The sequence below is a fragment of the Sapajus apella genome, unplaced genomic scaffold, assembly GCF_009761245.1.
Source record: "Sapajus apella isolate SASKATOON/1434 unplaced genomic scaffold, GSC_monkey_1.0 scaffold42, whole genome shotgun sequence".
In the NCBI taxonomy this organism is placed as follows: domain Eukaryota; kingdom Metazoa; phylum Chordata; class Mammalia; order Primates; family Cebidae; genus Sapajus; species Sapajus apella.
In genome coordinates this window covers 14,678,664-14,701,212 of record NW_022436982.1, presented here as the reverse complement: position 1 = coordinate 14,701,212, position 22,549 = coordinate 14,678,664, and the positions used below count along the sequence as shown (strand labels likewise).

Here is a 22,549-nt window from a genome sequence, read left to right as displayed (position 1 = left end):
AAAAAAAAAAAAAAAAAAAAAAAAAAAAAAAAAAAAAGCAAATGAATGGTTTAGGATTTCAAATAGTGATACCCTCCTAAGACATGAGCATTTGAAGAGGTCGAGCACCTAATACAACTCATTTAGCATGAGTAAAATTTGATTAAAGATGTTGGGGAAAACAATTTTTTTTTTTGAGATGGAGTTTTGCTCTTGTTGCCCAGGCTGGAGTGCCATGCCATGATCGTGGCTCACTGGAACCTCCGCATCCCAGGTTCAAGCAATTCTCCTGCCTCAGCCTCCTGAGTAGCTGGGATTACAGGCGTGCCCCACCACACCTGGCTACTTATTGTATTTTTAGTAGAGATGAGGTTTCTCCATGTTGATCAGGCTGGCCTTGAACTCCCAACCTCAGGTGATCTGCCCACCTCAGCTTTCCAAAGTGCTGGGATTACAGGCATGAGCCACCGCGCCTGGAGGAAAATGTTTTTAAAAAGAAAAAGTGCTGAGTGCAGTGGCTCTGGGAGGCCGACGCGGGTGGATCACTTGAGGCCAGGAGTTCAAGACCAGCCTGGCCAATGTGACAAAACCCCATCTCTACTAAAAATACAAAAAATTAGCCAAGCGTAGTGGCACACACCTGTAATCCTAGCTACTTGGGAGGCTGAGGCAGGAGAATCACTTGAACCCTGGAAGCAGAGGTTGCATTGAGCCAAGATGGCATCACTGCACTCCAGCCTGGGCAACAGAGTGAGATTCTGTCTCCAAAAAAAAGAATAAAAGAAAAAAGAGAGAGAAAGAAAGAGGTCATAAAACTATATATTGCACTATTCCACTTATCTGAAGTTTCTCAAGAAGGTAATTCTTTACAGACAGAAAGCGGACAAGCAGTTGCCTGGGTCTCAGGGTAGGAGCAGAGATCAAATGCAAACAGGGACAAGGGAACTTTTGGGGATGGTAGAAATACTGTAAAATTTAGTGGCAGTGACAGAACTATATACTTACATACAATAAATGAATTTTACAGAATTAAAATTATACCTCAATAAAGCATTAAAAAAAAAAAAAAACTCTTGCAAAAATTCCCTTTCAGAATAAAGGGCATCCAAACTGGAAAAAAGAAGTCAAATTATCTTTGTTTGCAGTTGATATGATACTATATTTGGAAAAACCTAAAGGCTCCACCAAAAAACTATTAGAATTGATCAACAAATTCAGTAACATTGCAGGATACAAAATCAACATACAAAAATCAGGAGCACTACTACATGCCAACAGCGAGCAATCTGAAACAAAAAAATGTAAAAAGTAATCCCAATTATGATAGACACAAATAAAATTAAATACCTAGGAATTAACTTAACCAGGGAAGTGAAAGATCTCTACAATGAAAACTATAAAACACTGATGAAATAAATTGAAGAGGACACAAAAAATGGAAAAAATTCTATGTACATAAATTGGAAAAATCAATTTTGTTAAAATGTCCATGCTACCCAAAGCAATCTACAGATTCAATGAAATCCTTATGAAAGTACCAATAACATTCTGCACAGAAATAGAAAAAACAATCCTAAAATGTATATGGAACCAAAAAAGATCCAGAATAGCCAAAGCTATTCTGAGCAAAAAGAACAAAATAGGAGGAATCACATTACCTGAACTCCAATTATACTACAGAGTTATAGTAACCAAAACAGCATGGTACTGGCATAAACACAGACACATAGACCAATAGAACAGAAAAGAAAATGCAGATACAAATCCATACATCTACAGCTAACTCATTTTCAGCACAGGTGCCAAGAACATGCATGGGGAAAAAACAGTCTCTTCAATAAATAGTGCCAGAAAAACTGAATATCCATATGCAGAAGAAGGAAACTAGACCCCTGTCTCTTACCATATACAAAAATGAAGTCAAAATGGATTGAAGACTTAAATCTAAGACCTGAAACCATGAAACTATTACAAGAAAACATTGGGGAAACTCTCCAGAACACTGGTCTGGACAAAAACTTCTTGAGTAATACCCCACAAGCACAAGAAACCAAAGCAAAAATGGACACATGGCATACATCAAGTTAAAAAGCCTCTGCACAGTAGTAGAAACAATCCCCAAATCAAAGAGACAACCCACCAAATGGGATATACTATTTGCACACTACCCATCTGATAAAAAAATTAATTAAAATATATAGGAAGCTCAAACAACTCTATGGGAAAAAAAATCTAATAATCTAAATTTTTTAATGGGCAAAAGATCTGAACAGACATTTCTCAAAAGAAGACATATAAATGGCAAACAGGAATATAAAACGGTGCTCAAAATCATTGATCATCAGAGAAATGCAAGTCAAAACAACAATAAGATATCATGTCACCCCAGTTAAAATGGCTTTTATCCAAATGATAGGCAATAACAAATGCTGGTGAGGATGTGGGGAAAGGGAACCCCTGTACACTGTTGGCAGGAATGTAAATTAGTACAACCGCTATGGGAACAGTTTGGAAGTTCCTCAAAAAACTAAAACTAGAGCTATCATATGATTCAGCAATCCCACTGCTGTGTATATACCCAAAAAAAAGGGAATCAGTCTATCAAAGATATATCTGCACTCCTATGCTTGTTGCAGCACTGTTCACAATAGTCAAGCAACCTAAGTGTCCATCAACAGATAAATGGATAAAGAAAATGTGGCCAGGTACAGTGGCTGACGCCTATAATACCAGTACTATGTGAGGCCAAGGTGGAAGCATCACTTGAGCTCTGGAGTTTGAGACCAGCCTGGGAAATATAGCAAAACCCTGTCTCTACAAAAAAATTCAAAAATTAGTCAGGCATGGTGGTGTGCACCTGTAGTCCTAGCTACTCAGGAAGCTGAGGTGGGAGGATCACTTGAGCCTGAGAGGCAGAGGTTGCACTGAACCAAGACTGCACCACTACACTCCAGCCTGAGCAACAGAGCAAAACCCTGTCCCTCCAAAAAAGAAAATGTGATAAATATACACTATTCAGCCGTTAAAAAGAATGAGATCCTGTCATTTGCAACAACATGGATGGAACTGGAGCTCTTATGTTAATTAAGTGAAATAAGCCAGGCACAGAAAGATAAACTTTGCATGTTCTCACTTATTTGTAGGAGCTAAAAAATTAAAACCATTGAACTCATAGACACAGAGAGTAGAAGAATGGTTACCAGAGGCTGGGAAGGATAATAGGAGGGTTGGGGGGGGGATATGAGGATGGTTAATGGGTACAAAAAGTAGTTACAAAGCATAAATAAGACCCAGTAGGGGCCAGACATGTGGGTTTACACCAGTAATCCCAGCACTTTGGGACGCCAAGACAGGCAGATCGCTTGAGCTCAGGAATTCAAGACCAATCTGGGCAACATACTGGGACCCTGTCTTTACAAACATTAGCTAGGCACAGCAGTGTGTACCAGGAGTCCTAGTTACTCGGGGGCACTGATGTGGGAGGACTGCTTGAGCCCAGAGGGTGGAAGCTGCAGTGAGCAGTGATCACAACACTGTACTCCAGCCTAGGCCACAGAGTAAGACCCTGTCTCAGAATTCTAAAAAAAAAAAAAAAAACCTAGTATTTGATACCACAACAGGGTAATTATAGTCAATAATAATTTCATTGTACATTCAAAAATAGCTAAAAGAGTATAATTGAGCCTGCCATGGTAGCTCAAGCCTATAATCCCAGTACTTTTGGAGGCAGAGGTGGGTATATCACCTGAGGTCAGGAGTTCCAGACCAGCCTGGCCAACATGGTGAAACCCTGTCTCTACTAAAATACAAAAATTAGCCAGGCATGGTGGTGGGCACCTGTAATCCCAGCTACTTGGAAGGCTGAGGCAGGGGAATCGCTTGAACTCAGGAAACAGAGGCTACAGTGAGTTGAGATCGAGCCACTACGCTCCAGCCTGGCCAAAAAAAGAGTATAATTGCATTGTTTGCAACATGAAGGATGAATGCTTGAGGGGATGGATACCCCATTTACCATGATGTGATTATTATGCATTGCATGCCTGTATCAAAGTATCTCATGTATCTCATAAATATATATACCTGCTATGTACCCACAAAAATTACAAACAAAAACACTTTTCAATTCCCTTTCAGTATTACTATCAAATTATTATTATTCCATTTTGAGTATTTTAGATTAAAATTTCTCTCCTATTTCCAGTTAAGCTGGCAGATTGAACACATGCATTTATCTTTCTCCAGAATCTCACAAAAATGAGAGAAATGGCATGAGATGGCAAGAACGGAAGAGAAGTAAGTGGCCACGTGTGGTGGCTCACGCCTGTAACCCCAGCACTTTGTGAGGCTGACACAGGCAAATCATGTGAGGTTGGGAGTTCGAGACCAACCTAATCAACATGGAGAAACCCCATCTCTACTAAAATACAAAATTAGCCGGGTGTGGTGGCGCATGCTTGTAATCCCAGCTACTGAGGAGCCTGAGTCAGGAGAATTGCTTAAACTGGGAGGAGGAGGCAATGTTATGGTGAGCAGAAATTGAGCCATTGCACTCCAGCCTGGACAATAAAAGCAAAACTCCTCCATCTCAAAAAAAAAAAAAAAAAAAAAAAAAAGGGTGGGAGGGAGTAAGAGATCATAAAATCAAATTTTTGGAAGCAGGAGTGCACAAGCAAGAATGGTAACTGACTTTAGCTGACTCAAGAAAGCTAAATCCTTAGCCAGTAGTAGGGAAAGCCAAGAAGCAACATTTTTACCACAGAACCTCCAAATGATTCAAGAATCAGCAGAATCAGAGATTATACTATAAAAGGAGAAACTGTTTGAAGAGCTGTTTAAGATGCAATTAGACTTATCTCCTTGCAGTTTCACATAGCTGGGCAATTGCCCATCTCCCATCTAAGAAGACTAGCAGTTTTTATTCCCTGCAAAGAGTAAGACAGGGGGGTCTCTGGACTAGGAGAACACCAGAGACACTGAGGACTAGGGTACCATACTGTAAACAGGATTAAGTTGGCCTATAAATTGAATATTAGCAACCTAGCTTTCTTCTCACACTTAGTAACCAGAATGCTATTTATCAGGCTTATACTTACCCAAGCCCAGTAGAAGAATCCTGGGAGAATCTAACCAGCCAAAGACAACAGGTCTGAAGGTGGCAGACAGCAAGAGTTTCTTCAAAGAAATGGCCCAGTCATTTCAATGAACCTGATAGTCTTCATTGCTACCCATAGGTTTTAAATAACTTTAAATAGGAGCAGACGACCAACAATCACTGAACAACTGAGGAAAGTTTCTAACATAAAAATGATCAAAAGAACATACAAACAAAAGAAACTTGGACGAAACCAAGACTAAATAGAGGACAAAAACTTTTGTTAATGCTGCTATTATCATCAGAGAGATAAAAGAAGATATTTATTCCAATAAAATAATTTTATGTTTTTAAAAAGAACATAGAACAGCCTATAGAAATTTAAAATATGATTATTAAATTTCAAAACTCCAAAGAGTTAGAAAATTAAGATGAGAAAAATCTCCTGGAAAGTGGAATAAAAAGACAGAAATAGAAAATAAGAAAGATTTACCAAAAAAAATTTAAAAATTAGGCCAGGCGCGGTGGCTCAAGCCTGTAATCCCAGCACGTTGGGAGGCTGAGGAGGGCAGCTCACCTGAGGTCAGGAGTTCGAGACCAGCCTGACCAACATGAAGATAACCCATTTCTACTAAAATTACAAAATTAGCTGGGCGTGGTGGCGCATGCCTGCAATCCCAGCTACTCAGGAGGCTAAGGCAAGAGTATCGCTTGAACCCAGGAGGCGGAGGTTGTGGTGAGCCGACATCGTGCCATTGCACTTCAGCCTGGGCAACAACTCCAACTCAAAAAAAAAAAAAAAAAAATTAGGCATAGTGGCACATGCCTATAGTCCTAGCTACCTGGGAGGCTGGCATGTGATGATCCCTTGAGCCGAGAAGGTGCAGGCGACAGTGAGCTATGATCTTACCACTGCACTCCAGCCGGGTTGGCAGAGAAAGACACTGTCTCTAAAAATACATTTAAAAATTTAAAAAAAAAAAGAAGGCTGGGCATGGTGGCTCACGCCTGTAATTCCAGCACTTTGGGAGGTCGAGGTGGGTGGATTACCTGAGGTCAGGAATTCAAGACCAGCCTGGCCAACAGGGTGAAATCCCATCTCTGCTAAAAAAAAAATAAAAAAAATTAGCCAAGCATGGTGGCAGGCGTCTGTAATCTCAGCTACTTGGGAGGCTGAGACAGGAGAATTGCTTCAACCAGGGAAGCGGAGGTTGCAGTGAATTGAGATCCTGCCATTGCATTCCGGCCTAGGCGACAAGAGTGAAACTTTGTCAAAAGAAGGAAGGGAGGAAGGGAGGGAGGGAAGAGGGGCTTTAAGGTAGATGTAGAGGCTTCAGTATCCTGATGACTCTCATTCATTCTGAATGAATGATACTGTATGACACTGATTCACTCATCTACTCGAGGATCAAGAGTAGAATCATATTATGCTTTAGAGGGGCATAGTGTGGCCTATTGTTAGGCAAATGTATTGCAGTCAGTCTAAAACCAAATTCCATTTCATCATTTAGTATCTGTGTAATTTGGTCAAGTGACTTAACCTCCCTAACCTTTGATTCCCTCACTTGAAAATAGTATTATTAATTTACAGGGTTACTGTAAGGATGGAACTAATGCATGGAATTCCATATTATCGTTTCCTCGAGCTTTGGAATTCTAATTATAAATTCTAAAGTCTGAGATTACGGGGAAAGCAGATGGGAGAAAGGAATTTAAAGCACATCTGGAAGCCAGGATGTCTCCCAGGAGGGACTTGCTGCCATCTAGCTGCGCAGCAGCGGGCAATCGCTTAACTTGTCTAAGTCTCACTTTCCGCACCTGCACAGTCTCCATCCGCCCTGCCCTTGTACTCACTGAGCCAGGAAACCCCGGGAGTCCTAAGTGGACTGGGATCCCGCTGGGCTTTACCTCCACTTCATCTGTCAGCTGCAGAAACCCGCCCAGCGCATCTCGCTCCTAAAGCCAGTTGCGGTGGTGGTGGTGGTGGTGGTTGAGGCTTTTTTTTGGCCACGAGAGGGCAGCATTTCCCCCTGCCAACCGTACACGTAACCCTAGCAACCGCAAGCCCAGCTGCAACAGAACAAAACACCGGAGTTCTTGGACTTCCCTTCCATCTTAGGGCTCGCGCTGCACAGTTGGGTTTCATTAAAATAGCAGCTTTTCAAAGCTCCTCCGGCAGGGACGGTTGAGCGCAGGAGCTCTCGCGAGATCGCCGCCGGAAGTGGGCGGTGGCGAGGACGCAGCGGCTCTTCTCTCCGGAAGGCGAGCGCGTCTCCGGTGCAGTTGTCGCCGACCGCCGCAGCCGCTCCCCTTTGAGAAAGAACCAGCCCAGCCGCAGCCTCTCCAGCTCCTAACTCGCGCTCTCGGCTCTCCTGCCTGCCCAGCTGCGCGGCGGAGCGGAGCGAGGCCCGGCCTGTGAGCTCCCGGCAGCCCTGTCTCCCTCCCTCGGCGCTGCGTGTAGGCCGCGCTCTCAGGCCCAGTCCGCGGCGGCCCCGGCGGGTGATGCCAAATACAGCCATGAAGAAAAAGGTGCTGCTGATGGGAAAGAGCGGGTCGGGGAAGACCAGCATGAGGTCGATTATCTTCGCCAATTATATTGCTCGCGACACCCGGCGCCTGGGGGCCACCATTGACGTGGAGCACTCCCACGTCCGATTCCTGGGGAACCTGGTGCTGAACCTGTGGGACTGTGGCGGTCAGGACACCTTCATGGAAAATTACTTCACCAGCCAGCGAGACAACATCTTCCGTAACGTAGAGGTTTTGATTTACGTGTTTGACGTGGAGAGCCGTGAACTGGAAAAGGATATGCATTATTACCAGTCATGTCTGGAGGCCATCCTCCAGAACTCTCCTGACGCCAAAATCTTCTGCCTGGTGCACAAAATGGATCTGGTTCAGGAAGATCAGCGTGACCTGATTTTTAAAGAGCGAGAGGAAGACCTGAGGCGTCTGTCTCGCCCGCTGGAGTGTGCTTGTTTTCGAACGTCCATCTGGGATGAGACGCTCTACAAAGCCTGGTCCAGCATCGTCTACCAGCTAATTCCCAACGTTCAGCAGCTGGAGATGAACCTCAGGAATTTTGCCCAAATCATCGAGGCCGATGAAGTTCTGCTGTTCGAAAGAGCTACGTTCTTGGTTATTTCCCACTACCAGTGCAAAGAGCAGCGCGACGTCCACCGGTTTGAGAAGATCAGCAACATCATCAAGCAGTTCAAGCTGAGCTGCAGTAAATTGGCCGCTTCCTTTCAGAGCATGGAAGTTAGGAATTCCAACTTCGCAGCTTTCATCGACATCTTCACCTCAAACACGTACGTGATGGTGGTCATGTCAGATCCGTCGATCCCTTCTGCGGCCACCCTGATCAACATTCGCAATGCCAGGAAACACTTTGAGAAGCTGGAGAGAGTGGATGGCCCCAAGCACAGTCTCCTCATGCGTTGAATAGTCCCAAATGCTCTTTCTGAAAATGCCCAATTCCTTTTTTGTTTGCATCCTTTATTTTTAACATTCATAATGTCGTGTGCTTAAAAGTGGGCTTTGAAGTGTGCGCTGCTTTCTCCTTTCATCTTTTTCCCCTGCTCTCCAGTCTTTAACATTGGACGCTACTTACCTACCCAATAGAGCTTGAAGCTGGCTTTTCTGAGAAGATGGTATGGTGTAACACTAAAGTAGGTGGTTCGTGTGTGTTCTGATTACCTGGTTATAATAGATATGCACATCAAAGCCTTTACCAGTATCTTACTGTATTCCGTATCAGATTGCAAAGATGGAATGTTACTATTTTATCAGCAAGGTATTAAAATGCATTTATAAACTCTTCTTGGCTTCATTCATGAATAAACGTGTTAGCAATTTAAAACATGGTCTTATTTGAAATAACTTTAAAGTGCTTAATATGTAAATCTAAATTCTGACTGCCCACAAATACTGATTAAGTGGCATATTTGATTTTGTGAGTTTAGCCCCCAGCACTTGAGTGATGTTTGGTAACAGCTGTAGAAGTGCTTATGCTGTGGGGTCAAGCTAGACCACCTGAGTCAGTATTCTGGTCCCTTCACTTACTAGCTCTCTGAACATGGGCAAAATACTTAATTTCACTACACTTGTATCCTTATTTGTAAACTGTGGGTCAGAATACTACTTCATAGCCAGGCATGGTGGCTCACTTCCCAGCACTTTGGGAAGCTGAGTTGGGAGGATCACCTGAAACCAGGAGTTCAAGACCAGCCTGGGCAAGATAGCGAGACCCTGTCTCCACAAAAAAAAAAAAATTTTTTTTATTAGCTGGGCATAGTGGTGCTTGCCTATAGTCCTAGCTACTTGGGAGGCTGAGAAACGAGGATTGCTTGAGTCCAGGAGGGAGGGGCTGCACTGAGGTATAATTGTGTCATTGCCCTCCGGTTTTGGTTGACAGTGCAAGAGCCTATCTCAAAAACAAAAAACACTTGAGAGGATTGTTAAAGGATTAAATTCAACATGAAAAGTATTTAGGAATGGTGCCTAGGGCATACTCAGTACTATGTGTTAACTACCATTACCACCTACTGAGCCATTCTTCCCCAAATTACTGACGTGAAACCTATTTGAATATTTGATCCCTTACTAAATGTCAGGTGTTTTGCCACCACGCTCAGCTAATTTTGTATTTTTAGTAGAGACAGGGTTTCTCCATGTTGGTCAGGCTGGTTTCCAACCCCCGACCTCAGGTGATGCGCCCACCTCAGCCTCCCAAAGTGCTGGGATTACAGGTGTGAGCCACTGTGCCCGGGAATGTCAGGTGTTCTTAAAACACGTGTGCATTTATCTTACTCAATACTCACAACCTATGTGGTAGGTTACTTTCTATTTTAACAGATAAGCAAACTGCTATGACCTTATTAAGGTCATACAGCTAAATCCAGGCAATCTGACTACTGACTCTCCTAATCATTACACCCCGTTACTTCCACTGAAAAGTTAACCATAAGAATCCTAGCTTTTTATTTATTTGTTTATTTTGAGATGGCGTCTCCCTCTGTTGCCAGGCCGGAGTGCAATGGCACGATCTAGGCTAACGGCAACCTTTGCCTCCCAGGTTCGAGCCATTCTCTTGCCTCAGCCTCCCAAGTAGCTGGGACTACATGCCCAGCTAATTTTTGTAATTTTAGTAGAGACGAGGTTTCACCATGCTGGCCAGGCTGGTCTCCAACTACTGACCTCAAGTGATCTGCCTGCGTCGGCCTACCAAAGTGCTGGAATTACAGGTATGAGCCACCTCACTTGGCCATTTTTTTTGTTCTTATAACTTGCATGCACAGATCAGCACTGGTAATGGGTCCCAGCTTTTTAGATATAGATTATTCCTTCATATAATTCCAAATTTGCATACTGAGTAAGCCAAAGCCCAGGAAGCTAACCAACCTCCCTCAAGGAAGAGTTTCACTTATTTGGGGGCAAGATCACTTTCCCATTTGTATTTATCTGGAAATTGGATAATACTGAACCAGATTCTTAGATCACCAACTTTTGAGGAAGGATTCTGAGGTTTCTAATTTGGATTGGCAATGTGGTATAGTAAAATTGGAAAACATATCTAAAGTGTTCCATTCCAGTTCCAGCAATAGCTGCCTTATAGATGGAAAAGAAATCTAAGTATTTTAGAGTCAAGAGACCTGTGATCAACTCTAAGTCTCTCATTTTACACCCTAGGTGCTATCTTTGTATAGGCAGTAAATGTAAGTGATAGGGCTTTAGAATTTCTAAGGCTTTATAAAATTATTTAATATTTATTAATCCCTTTCTAGCAGCAGATGTGATGACACCACTCATGAAGAGTAAGAAGCTATTCAGGTATAATTTATAAATATTAATTAGGGTCATTGGCAATAAACTAGTATAAAGACTCCAGATGAGAAACTGATGCTATAGATATACTTTTAAAAATCATTTAAAAATATTACATAAAGGGCCGGGCGCGGTGGCTCAAGCCTGTAATCCCAGCACTTTGGGAGGCCGAGGCGGGTGGATCACGAGGTCAAGAGATCGAGACCATCCTGGTCAACATGGTGAAACCCCGTCTCTACTAAAAATACAAAAAATTAGTTGGGCATGGTGGTGCGTGCCTGTAATCCCAGCTACTCAGGAGGCTGAGGCAGGAGAATTGCCTGAACCCAGGAGGCGGAGGTTGCGGTGAGCCAAGATCGCGCCATTGCACTCCAGCCTGGGTAACAAGAGCGAAACTCCGTCTCAAAAAAAAAAAAAAAAAAAATTACATACAGTAAATCTAGTAATTAAAATGGCAATAACAAAATATGTTTACCTGAATCGCTGAACCTCTCAAATTTATTTTGCAGATCAGGTTATTAATATACCTTTATATGTCATCATCCTACAGTTTGCAGGGACATAGTTCTTTTTGATATTATATAGGAAATTCCAGAGCCAGATAATATAAAATATTTATTGAAAACAACAGTATCTAAAACATTTACTAAGAGTCCCATAGAGGATTCTCAAATATTTTAAACATAGGATGCCGACTTGCTATTCACAGTGCATAAGGAAAAAGGTCACTTCTAGAGTTAACTATATCTGCAACATAATACAAAAGAAACATTTACTTCAATACTTGTACATTGAGGAAAACTTCATTCAATGTATTTTAATTTTAGTACACTCAGAGTAGGAAAATAATAACTTTTATATAGGTCTCCAGAATTCCTGTTTTTACTTTAGATAAATTTGACTTCAAAGTCAAGAGACTTATGGTAAAGAAAAGGTTTCAAAATACTTGTATTTTTGTTTTCAGTTAAATTTCCCCCAAATGTTAACTTCAACTATTCTTTATTCTACTTGATAACATTTTTCACGTTTAGCAATATTATACGCTTCCCTCTTTAAACATTTAAAATAACTAAAACATTTTAGCATTATCTCAGGTTTTCAAGCTGATGTAGAAGTCAGTTTATACACCTTTGTATCTTAACAAATAGTGAATAAAACAAAATACATTCTATATAATGTCTAATGTTAATGTAATGAGAAATATACTTACAGCAATAACTTCGCCCTCTTTACCATTTATTCCACGATATAGGGGGCAAACAAAACAATTCCAATACTTAAATATTGCTAAAGATGACACATGGCCCTTGGGGTATATGTATGAATGCATACACCCAACACATATTTACATAGGTGTATCTGTATTTATGTATGCACTGCTATAACTAGAGAGACCACACACAAACATAAAAAAATAATAAAATTAGTGGAATATTAAATGAATAAAAAGACAAATCATAGAAGATTTCAGAGGAGGAGTTAGGCACATGGATATAAAAAGGGTAGATTAAGACTTCAATGTAGAAGTCAGATTTGTTCTGAGATTTAAAATAGAGCTGTAATTGTGGTAAGCTAGGAGAGGAAGGCAAGGTATTCCTGCCTCAGAAGAATTGTAAATCAAGGTTTCTAAAGACCCATGCTCACTGAAACAGTTCAGTAAAAAAATGGGAGATTACAGTGGAAGGGGGAATAGACAAAATCCATTAAAGGGATCTTACATGTCTTTAAATTTGAACTTAATTCTAGAATTAACAATGAACCATTAAGGGAATTTTAAGCAAGGAAGTGACCCAATCAAAACAGTTCCTTAAGATCACAAGGCAACTATGCAGGAGCTACTGGATAGGGAAAAGGCTGAAGGCAAAAAGCTGCAATCACAGTAGTTTAGGAAAAGAAAGTGATACATGTGAGATAATTTTGTTTATGGTACTGGCACATAAAGAACAGGAAAGAATGTCAAAAACTTTCAGCCTATCACAGGTATAACTCACTTAACATTTTTTTTTTAAACAAATCCAAAATGTCTACAGATTCTGCTCTTTTGATTCTCAGTAATTAAGGGCTTCTCAGACTTGACTGGCGAAACTGAGCTTCCCTATTAGATGGTTAACAATCTCTACCAAAGCATATATGCAACCACATACCTGCTTCTTAAAAGTACCACAGGGTTAAATGTGAATCTCTATTTCCTAGCAGCAGTTCTCACTCTTTGTGGGGCTGAAGAATTACCAGGGAAGCATATTTAAAATATAATTAAGTGAAATAATGCACATTAAGTGTCTAGCAATGGCCATGGCACTTCTGCAGATGCTGATAAGACAGCCTTCCATGCTAAGATTTTCAGATCCTGAGTTTTCTTAAAGCAGACTAAAGAATAGTTTCCCCATAGACCTGCTGAGTCCCTGATTTGTTGTATTAACTAATAAAAGACAGCAGCTTAGGTGAAGCTTTTTCTTCCTCCTTTTCCATTACAAAGAAGGTAGTTACAAGTGCTTTCTTTTGTCTTTTCTCACAAAAAGATGAGTCTTCACACTGGGACAGGACAAACGACTTAGAGACAGGTAGCCCAAGATAAGTGAAGAAAGATGACTGTTAAGCCACTTACTTCCATAAATTTCCCCTCCACATTCTCTCCTTGCCAGTTCCTTGGGGACTAGTGGACAAGATTTTGATGGCTGTGAGACGGGGTCTATGCAGGGCACTGTAGGTAAGATCACCCTTCCAGTGCCTGTTCCATTCCTCCTGCTTTACAGAGGGCGATAGTATGTGTTCACTTAGATGCTAGACACAAGTCTTTCTCTGGGCAGGGCATCTGAAGGAATGAGGCAGGAGACTGTGCCAACATGCCAAGTTATTTAACCCCAAGTTCAGTTTTCTCAAGTTATTGTGAGGCTATTCTACAGGGAATGAGGAATTTTGATGGTTGTTCCTTGTTCCTCTCCCCCAACAGAGGGCACCTCAAAAAAACCCAACAACAATAAAACAGACTAATGAAAATTTATATTTTTTGTTAAAATATTAAACTAGGATTAAATTATAAAAGTCTAAATTAGACTAAACGTAAATGTTATACAACCCACTGGATGGATTTATAGTTTGACAGTGTTCCTTGCAAGTGTCTACTCATCTTCTTCCATCTTTTTCCTTTTTTTAAATCATTCTGCCCCAGTCTTCACTTAATCATCACATGCGCTTTATTCTACCAAACATCACTACTTGGGATCATACTACTTGAATAATCATGAAGCCTCTTTAGAGCTTTTCCAGTCTTAAAATTTGTCATCTTGACTACACATCACAAGGCACTATTTTTCTCGCTTTTTCTGGTTAGCCAGAATGTTCCATAAAGAAACAGTAAAAGTTGTATACTTCCCTAAGATTTAAGATTAGTATATTCAATGGCTATTAACCACTTAGTGAACATACAACAAAAACTACTTATCCTTATATTAACTGACTTAAGTTATAAGAATTACACTAGTACTTTGTCATTTATGCCTAATGCTTACAAGATTACTCAGGAAATCAAAATGGCTTCCCATTGCTTGACATTTGCTTTCCAAATACTTCACATTTCAATCTCATATACCTACAAAAAGAAAAAATCCTAACATACTTTCCTTACCTAAAAATATTAAAGAAGGCTAAAAGGCATTTGGAATTTTTTTTAAACCTTGAAAAACAGTGCTACACTTCCAATATGTATTTAAGTTATAAATCAGTTTCTATCCTGTGGCATAGCTTCAATTTAAGTGCATCATAGTCGTATTAAACAGGTACATCTTCAACTTGTCAAGTCAGATGGAGGTTCTTTTGCATCAAGGCTCTTATTCAAAATGTCTTCTTCTGCAAATTGATTTAAAAAAGAAAAAAAGTAAAGTATAAGCAAATATTACAAAGAAAAATAAATAGGACAGATTCCAAGCAGTAGCAAACACTCAATTATGATAAAATTACTATTATTCTCACCAAAGTACCCTCTTTCTCCAAAGATCAATACACTCCTCTTAGAATACTTTTTTTTTTCCTGAGACAGGGACTTGCTCTGTGACCCAGGCTGGAGTGCTGTGGTATGATCATAGCTCACTGCAGCCTCAAACTCCCAGGCCCAAGCAATCTTCCCACCTCAGCCTAATGCGTACCTGGGACCACAGGCATGCGCCAATATACTCAGCTAATTTTTTTAATTTTTTGTAATGAAACAGTCTCCCTGTGTTGCTGAGGCTGATCTTGAACTCCTGGGTTCAAGCAATCCTCCCATCTTTGGCCTCGCAAAGTGCTGGTATTGCAGGCATCAGCCACTGTGCCCAGGCAAATACTTTTCAATGTAGTAGTGTATAACTATTAGGGGCAAATCAGAGTAATATGTAATAAATCTGTATCGCCAGATCCTTATCAGTCCTAATGAGCTATAAGAGCAATTTTTTTAACCTTTTATGAAGAAAATGTTCAAACATACAAAAGTGAAGAAAAGTAAGCTTAGCTTCAATATTTATTAATACTAACTGTTAAGGACTGAATTGTGTCCCCCAAAAAGATATGTTGAAGCTCTAACTCCAGTACCTCTGAATGTGACCTTATTTGGAAATACAGTCATTACAGATATAATTAGCTAAGAAGTGGTCATACTGGAGTAGGGTGACCCATTAATTAGCTAATATGACTGTGTCCTTCTAAGACACATAGACACACAAGGGAAGAATACCATGTGACAACAGAGGCAAAGGTTAGAAATTACACTGCCACAAGCCAAGGAATGCCTGGCGCTACCAGAGGCTAGAAGAGGAAAAGGATCCTCTTCTAATGGCTTCAGAGGGAAGATGCCCTTTCAACATCTTGATTTTGGACATCTAGCCTCTAGAACTTGCTGTCTCCAGAGACAATAAACTTCTGCTGTTCTAAGCCAACCACTTTAGGGTACTTGGTTATGGTAGGCTAGGAAACTCATGTACTAACCTGGCTTCTTTTATTTCTACTCCCCACTCCCACCAAATGTATTTCAAAGGAAGTAAGAGATATTACACCATTACAACGATGATATTTAAAATTGTGTTTCTCAACTTTCTAAAAACCACCTTCCACTGGACAAGATTTTGATGACATTTACCTTTTTGGTCATTTGTATTATAAAACCAGTAGCTTTGGGTTGGGGGGCTTTTTTCCCCACCCTCATCCCAAATCAATTGTAACTATATATACATCAACAGAGATTCTGAAAGGACCTTTTACAGTAAGGGATTGTTCCCTTCATCCTAGATGAAGGAAAGAGGAGCACATTAACAATAAAGGTGAGCCGGGCGTGGTGACCTTTAATCCCAGCACTTTGGGAGGCTGAGGTGGGTGGATCACTTGAGGTCAGGAGTTCAAGATCTGCCTGGCCAACATGGTGAAACCCCATCTCTATAAAAAAGAAAAGAAAATAAAAAAAAAATAAAAAAAAATAAAATAAAGGTCATGCAGCATTCATTATGGACTGGTTTTATCAAAAGTTAAGAGAAAACTTCAACAAGTGAATATGCATAGGTCTAGTTAAACCTTACCTTTTAAATTAGGTAGTTCTCCAAGACTACATGATATTGTGGTCCTCAATCTTTGTTCTACTGGAGAAAATTTAATTAGTGGTGAAAGAGACTGTTTTCTTTCACCAATGGACATGCGTAATGATGGCTTTGTATGGTCAGTATGCAAATCACGGGTGTCCAAAAAGTTAAGCATATCCTCTGTTTGTACATTTTGGGTAGCAGGGCTCAATACTGGTTTGTGTCTTTCAGGTGTTAGGGGATTCGAGAGGTAAGATTCTTCCCTTTTCTTGGAAAGAGATTTCTTTAGAGCCTCATATCTACTGCAAAGAGCCTGAATATTGAAGTCTGATTCTGGAGTAGTCTGTCTCCTTTCCACAACATGTTCTAGAAAAATGCCACCATGCATAGGACTATTTGGCTCCAGTTTAAAATTGGCCTCTGAACTACTGGAACTATTAAAACTTAGGTGACCAACTTCTTCTGGAAGAGTTTCATGTAATATGCCAAAATCAGTATCTTTAAAACTCTCAGAACTAATTCCACTTGATACCTGAAAAGAGTTCCACAAGGTAGTTTTATTTGTGGAAGGCTTGTTACAAGAAGCTTGTAAGTAGTCCAATATTTTAGTATACTCCTCTTCACTGCCACCCATCACATCTATCCTATTGCCGACAGCAGGGGAGAATGTCTCCATTTGGCTAGTTTCTGAAAGCTTGGTTAAGGCTATACATTCCAAATCTTGCTTGTAAATTACTTTCTTATTTAACAAATCTGACTGATTTTGTGTTATTGGTTCATCTATGTGACTGGTCACCACATGTTTCTGAGGCATACACTTGCAATCTGAAACATCTTTCTCTTCAGTCGAATGAGACTGGCCAAAATCTGATACAGTGGTTTCGAAGAGAAAATCGGCCATGCTAAATTCTCTTTGATCATGCAACACAGATGATGATTCTGGCAATACTTCTCTATGCTCAGTATCCATTTGAATTGGTTCTGTAGTTCTGTTTTCTTCCACTTCAATAGCTTTTCTCCATGAGCTCCTAATTTCATTTACTAATTAAAAGGGGAAAAAACACAATTTACTAACATTCTCAAACACAGAGCATGCAATGAATCATTTTATTTCTAACACTGAAGATAAAACTCCTGACTCAGTATGTGTTCTATAAATATACTGGCTGGGTTACAAGGCTCCACAATATAACAAATCCCATCATCAAAGAACCCCATCTCCAACTTATTACACACAAATAAACACATATAAAGACAGATGTTCCTGAAATGTGCATCAACTTTTACATAGCACATATGAATTACATGTATTAAAAAGAAATTTTCTTGTCCATCTAGGCCATGGTTTGGCAAACATTTTCTATAAGGGCCAGACAGTAATATTTTAGGCTTTGCAGGCCATCCATTCTGTCTAACTACTTAACTCTGCCATGATAGCATGAAAGCAGCCATAAACAATGTCAACAAATGAATACGCTTATGTTCAATACAATTTTATTTACAAAAACACACAAAGTGGGGCCCAACTTGGTTCAGAGGCTGTAGTTTCTGACCAGGCTGTGGCTCAGTTCAAACTGAATTAAATCAACAGCAAAACAGAAATTATTTATTTACACAACCAAGGTGATGTGCCTACCTAAGGACACCAATATCAGAGCTTTGCCTACACAAATTACAGGATATACGGAAAAAGGTATTGGGCAGTTTGACTCATTTGGGAGCGGTAAAGACCTCCACACACATGGTTTATGGCTGATGCTTCTTGTTGATAACTGGGAGAACATAGCCTCTGTACTCTATAAATATGTGGATCACAGGTCAGACCTGGAGGCAAGAGTTTTTTTTAATGCTCAAATAAGATCTTTCTGATAAAAACCAAGTAAAACAACAAAAACAAAATTGTATATTATCAAAATGTTCTATCTCTGTATAATGAGTACACTAAAGGCACAAAATACTGCTAAAAGACTGTTATGTGAGAATGCCCATACTTAGTATGTCGATAAAAGTCCCTTATAGCAGCATAAATAAAAAGTCATTGCCCCCGGGCGCGCTGGCTCACGCCTGTAATCCCAGCACTCTGGGAGGCCAAGGCGGGCGGATCATGAGGTCAATAGTTCGAGAACATCTTGGCCAACACGGTGAAACCCTGTCTCTACTAAAAATACAAAAATTAGCTGGGCGTGGTGGTGCGTGCCTGTAATCCCAGCTATTCAGGAGGCTGAGGCAGGAGAATTGCTTGAACCCGGGAGGCGGAGGTTGTAGTGAGCTGAGATCACACCACTGCACTCCAGCCTGGCGCCTGGTGACAAAGCAAAACTCTGTCTCAAAAAAAAAAAAAAAAAAGTCATTGCCAACTAAGCTAAAAAGATCTGTCAGGCCATGGTTCTAACAGTGGTAATGTCAAAGAAAGAAAAAAGAGTTACAGAGAGCATTACTGACTTACTCAAGTTTTCTGGAGTGCGGGGAATCTGGTTCCTTGTTAAGAAGGGGTTAGAACCCAGAGAGTCAATTAGTTCCTCTAATTTTATTTCTTTTCCTTCAGAGAACTGTGGTGAATCAGATAAAACTGCTCTGGCAACCTAAAACAGAAAAGAAAAAATAAAGCAAAGATTACCAAGCCCATTGGTAGAATGCAACAAACCCCTGATAAGCACTTCATGGTCAGCAGCCCCTACTTTTGCAGACAGCACAAAAATAAGCAACAAAGAAGTTCCCAGACAACTCTGTATAGACCATCTAGGTACAATCCTGTAAAGTGAAATGAAACTCAAGGTATTTCCTCATCTTAAATGGAGAGCCCATTATAAAGGAAAGAATAGATAACAATCTTTACACTGGGAAGATTTAGGGGCAGTTCCAATTGCCCAGTGACCTAGGCTGCTATCTGCCACAACTTTGAGCTTGACAGCTCTGTATTCACTAAAATGACTAGTTTTAAAAGAAGCACTCTTCTCACAATTATAATTAATTTGCATAGTAACACCTCTATTAAGAAACAAAATCATTCTGACAACATACCTCTTTGCCAGAAACCTCATTATCAGATATAAATTAACGAAAAAAGCAGAGATACATTCTAAAACATAGAAAAGTATGTAATATCATAATAGTGCTCTCTATTAACCATCAATAAAACTGGGAAAAAAAAAAAACATGCAAATTAAAAACTCTGCCCTTGCCGGGCGCGGTGGCTCACGCCTGTAATCCCAGCACTTTGGGAGGCCGAGGCGGGTGGATCACGAGGTCAAGAGATCGAGACCATCCTGGTCAAAATGGTGAAACCCCGTCTCTACTAAAAAATACAAAAATTCAGCTGGGCATGGTGGCGTCTGCCTGTAATCCCAGCTACTCAGGAGGCTGAGGCAGGAGAATTGCCTGAACCCAGGAGGCGGAGGTTGCGGTGAGAGGCAGAGGTTGCAGTGAGCCCAGATTATACCACTGCACTCCAGCCTCAGCCTGGGCAACCGCACAAGACTCTGTCTAAATAAAAAATAAATAGATAAGGCCGGGCGCGGTGGCTCAAGCCTGTAATCCCAGCACTTTGGGAGGCCGAGGCGGGTGGATCACGAGGTCAAGAGATCGAAACCATCCTGGTCAACATGGTGAAACCCCGTCTCTACTAAAAATACAAAAATTAGCTGGGCATGGTGGCGCACGCCTGTAGTCCCAGCTACTCGGGAGGCTGAGGCAGGAGAATTGCTTGAACCCAGGAGACGGAGGTTGCGGTGAGCCGAGATCGCACCATTGCACTCCAGCCTGGGTAACAAGAGCGAAACTCCGTCTCAAAAAAAAATAAATAAATAAACTTCTTGAAGCCATAATTAAATTGGCCCAAGAAAATAAAGGGCTTCTCCCTCACGAAAACAAGAGTGCTTCTGGGAATTCAAATACTGAATATCACCTGTCATAAACATTCTTAAAGAAAATTAATTTCATTTTACTTTCAGAGCTTCATGAGATTTTAAGACTTTCCTCGTCTATTTGATCCCATTGCTAATATAAATTATTTTAAGCAGAAAATGTGTTTTTCCTTTCAAAATTAGGAAAGTAAAAAAGACTGACTAACCATCTTTTCTTTAGTATAGAGTCAATGAAAAGAAACAACAGAATATTGTTTAGCGATTTAAAAGGACTTAGTACATTTTAGAGATTTAAAAGTACTTAGGGACCATGAAACTAGACCTCATACTACAAACAAGAAAAATGACTGACATTCAGTCAGGCATGGTGGCTGGGACTTCAGAGGTGCCATCATTCTCAACTATTTTTTTTTTATTTTTTTGTAGAGATGGGTTTCACCATGTTGCCCATGCTGGTCTCGAACTTCTGGGCTCAAGTTTTCCTCTTGCCACAGCCTCCTCCAGCCTCTGCCTCCCCAGTACAATTTGTACCACATTAATTTTGCTTTAACCATAATTTTTATGACCTATAGCCTTCTTTATCCTATACTAATCCAGGTAATCAATAATTAACTGTAATCCCCAAGTGTTGGGATTACAGGCATGAGGCAGTGTGCCCATCCAATAAATGACATTTAAGTATACTCATTATAGTCTTTTCTCACCTCTTCTACCAGATGATCTTGCTCTTTTTGAAATGAATCACTTATTTTAGTTGGCAGAGACCCTCCAAATGCACTACTCTCTGTATTCTTTGCAATATCTGACAATGGAGAATTTTCCACTTTAAATTCTGGTATTTTCTTAGAAATTGCTTCGTTCTTTTCTTTGGGAGTTTTCATCTTTGTGTCCTGAAAAAGACAGATATGTAATGTTAAACCCTTAATGATCACGGCTGATCTTCAAGCTTTCTTCATTAGCAGTTTGCTGGTTATATGAACCTAAAAAAGATTGTTAATATTTTGTGAAATTGTATGTCACTGGCAGAATTAACTAATTCCAATATTCCCACTTAGCAATAAGAAATGTATAAGCAGAAATGACACAAACTGTACAAATACTAGAAAATGTGAAAACAGAAATTAAACTGTGGTATCAACAAAAATAAGTAATATTTTATAGTTTAGTATGGTCACAATTAATTGAGAATTATTTTAAAATATACCTTTTCAAGTAGTGTAACATTGTTCCTATCTGATGGCAAAACTGACTGCAACAAGAAAGAGGCAGGGCTAAAAGGAAAAAAGACAACAAATCCAAGTTATAAGGAGGAAGGAATTCCATTCCCTTTACGAGTCTGACTATTCTAAAAAAACTGTCTGCCCCGTATCTGTCCGTTACGATTTCACTCAATTCGTCCCGGTCATCAAAAGGCAGTTAGTTTATTCTAGGGAGGCATGGTGACAAGTAGAGCAGTATTTCAGCCCAATTTGTGTATCAGCCTCCCAATTATAAAGACTTTACTTACCACATACCAAGTCAACAGTATTTTCATTTGAAAGAGTTAAATGACTTAATGTTAACACTCCAAAACTTGAACACAGGTTAAAAACAGATTCAGTTAACTAGAATTGCATTATTACAATGTCACAGGGTCCAAATCACCGTTTCTTTGTAGCAAGCTTTTTTTTTTCTGAGATGGAGTTTTGCTCTTATTGCCTAGGCTGGAGTGCAATGGCGCAATTTCACCTCACCGCAACCTCCGCCTCCTGGGTTCAAGCTATTCTCCTGCCTCAGCCTCCTGAGTAGCTAGGATTCCAGACATGCGCCACCAAGCCCAGCCAATTTTCTATTTTTAGTAGAGACGGGGTTTCTCCACATTGGCCAAGCTGGTCTCGAACTTCAGACCTCAGGTGGTCCACCCGCCTGGGCCTCCCAAAGTGCTGGGATTACAGGCATCAGGCACCATGACCGGCCCAGCCAGAGACTTATTTTTCAGATTCTTTTGAAGCTTCATGTCCAAAATCATATGCTACATTTTGCTCTGTAGCAAATGTGTTACACGTCGCAGTAACGTCATAGGTTAGAGTTTTTGTTTGCCACATTGTATTTCTTAATCTTTTTATTCCCTTGCCCTTTTGGATAAATATTAAAACTTTATGCATCTTTTCATGCTAATTGTAAAATGTTATTAAATTTTAAAATCTTCAAAGAAATGGTAACTTTTTTACTTTGATCTTTAAAAACCTTTAAAATGCAAAAACCTGAAG

At 40.3% G+C, this 22,549-nt stretch overlaps 2 protein-coding genes and 1 non-coding gene across 3 annotated transcripts in view; 1 reads left to right on the top strand and 2 right to left on the bottom strand.

Moving 5' to 3' along the window:
• The first annotated feature begins 7,117 nt into the window (after positions 1-7,117).
• On the top strand, positions 7,118-8,933 carry RRAGA (Ras related GTP binding A). The gene has a single exon (XM_032300108.1). It carries the CDS (start codon positions 7,574-7,576, stop codon positions 8,513-8,515), a length of 942 nt encoding a protein of 313 aa, XP_032155999.1. The 5' UTR covers positions 7,118-7,573; the 3' UTR covers positions 8,516-8,933.
• A 2,560-nt stretch (positions 8,934-11,493) lies between these two features.
• HAUS6 (HAUS augmin like complex subunit 6) overlaps positions 11,494-22,549 on the bottom strand; it is a 58,927-nt gene continuing 47,871 nt past the window's right edge. Inside the window, exons 14-18 of the mRNA XM_032300109.1 lie at positions 21,505-21,571; positions 21,005-21,190; positions 18,884-19,019; positions 16,438-17,478; positions 11,494-14,743 (exon numbers count right to left, since the gene is read on the bottom strand). Coding sequence (XP_032156000.1) covers positions 14,682-14,743; positions 16,438-17,478; positions 18,884-19,019; positions 21,005-21,190; positions 21,505-21,571 — 1,492 coding nt within the window. The 3' untranslated portion in view covers positions 11,494-14,681. The remainder of the gene's footprint in view (positions 14,744-16,437; positions 17,479-18,883; positions 19,020-21,004; positions 21,191-21,504; positions 21,572-22,549) is intronic.
• Positions 21,653-21,787, bottom strand: LOC116566189. Its single transcript, XR_004275785.1, has one exon.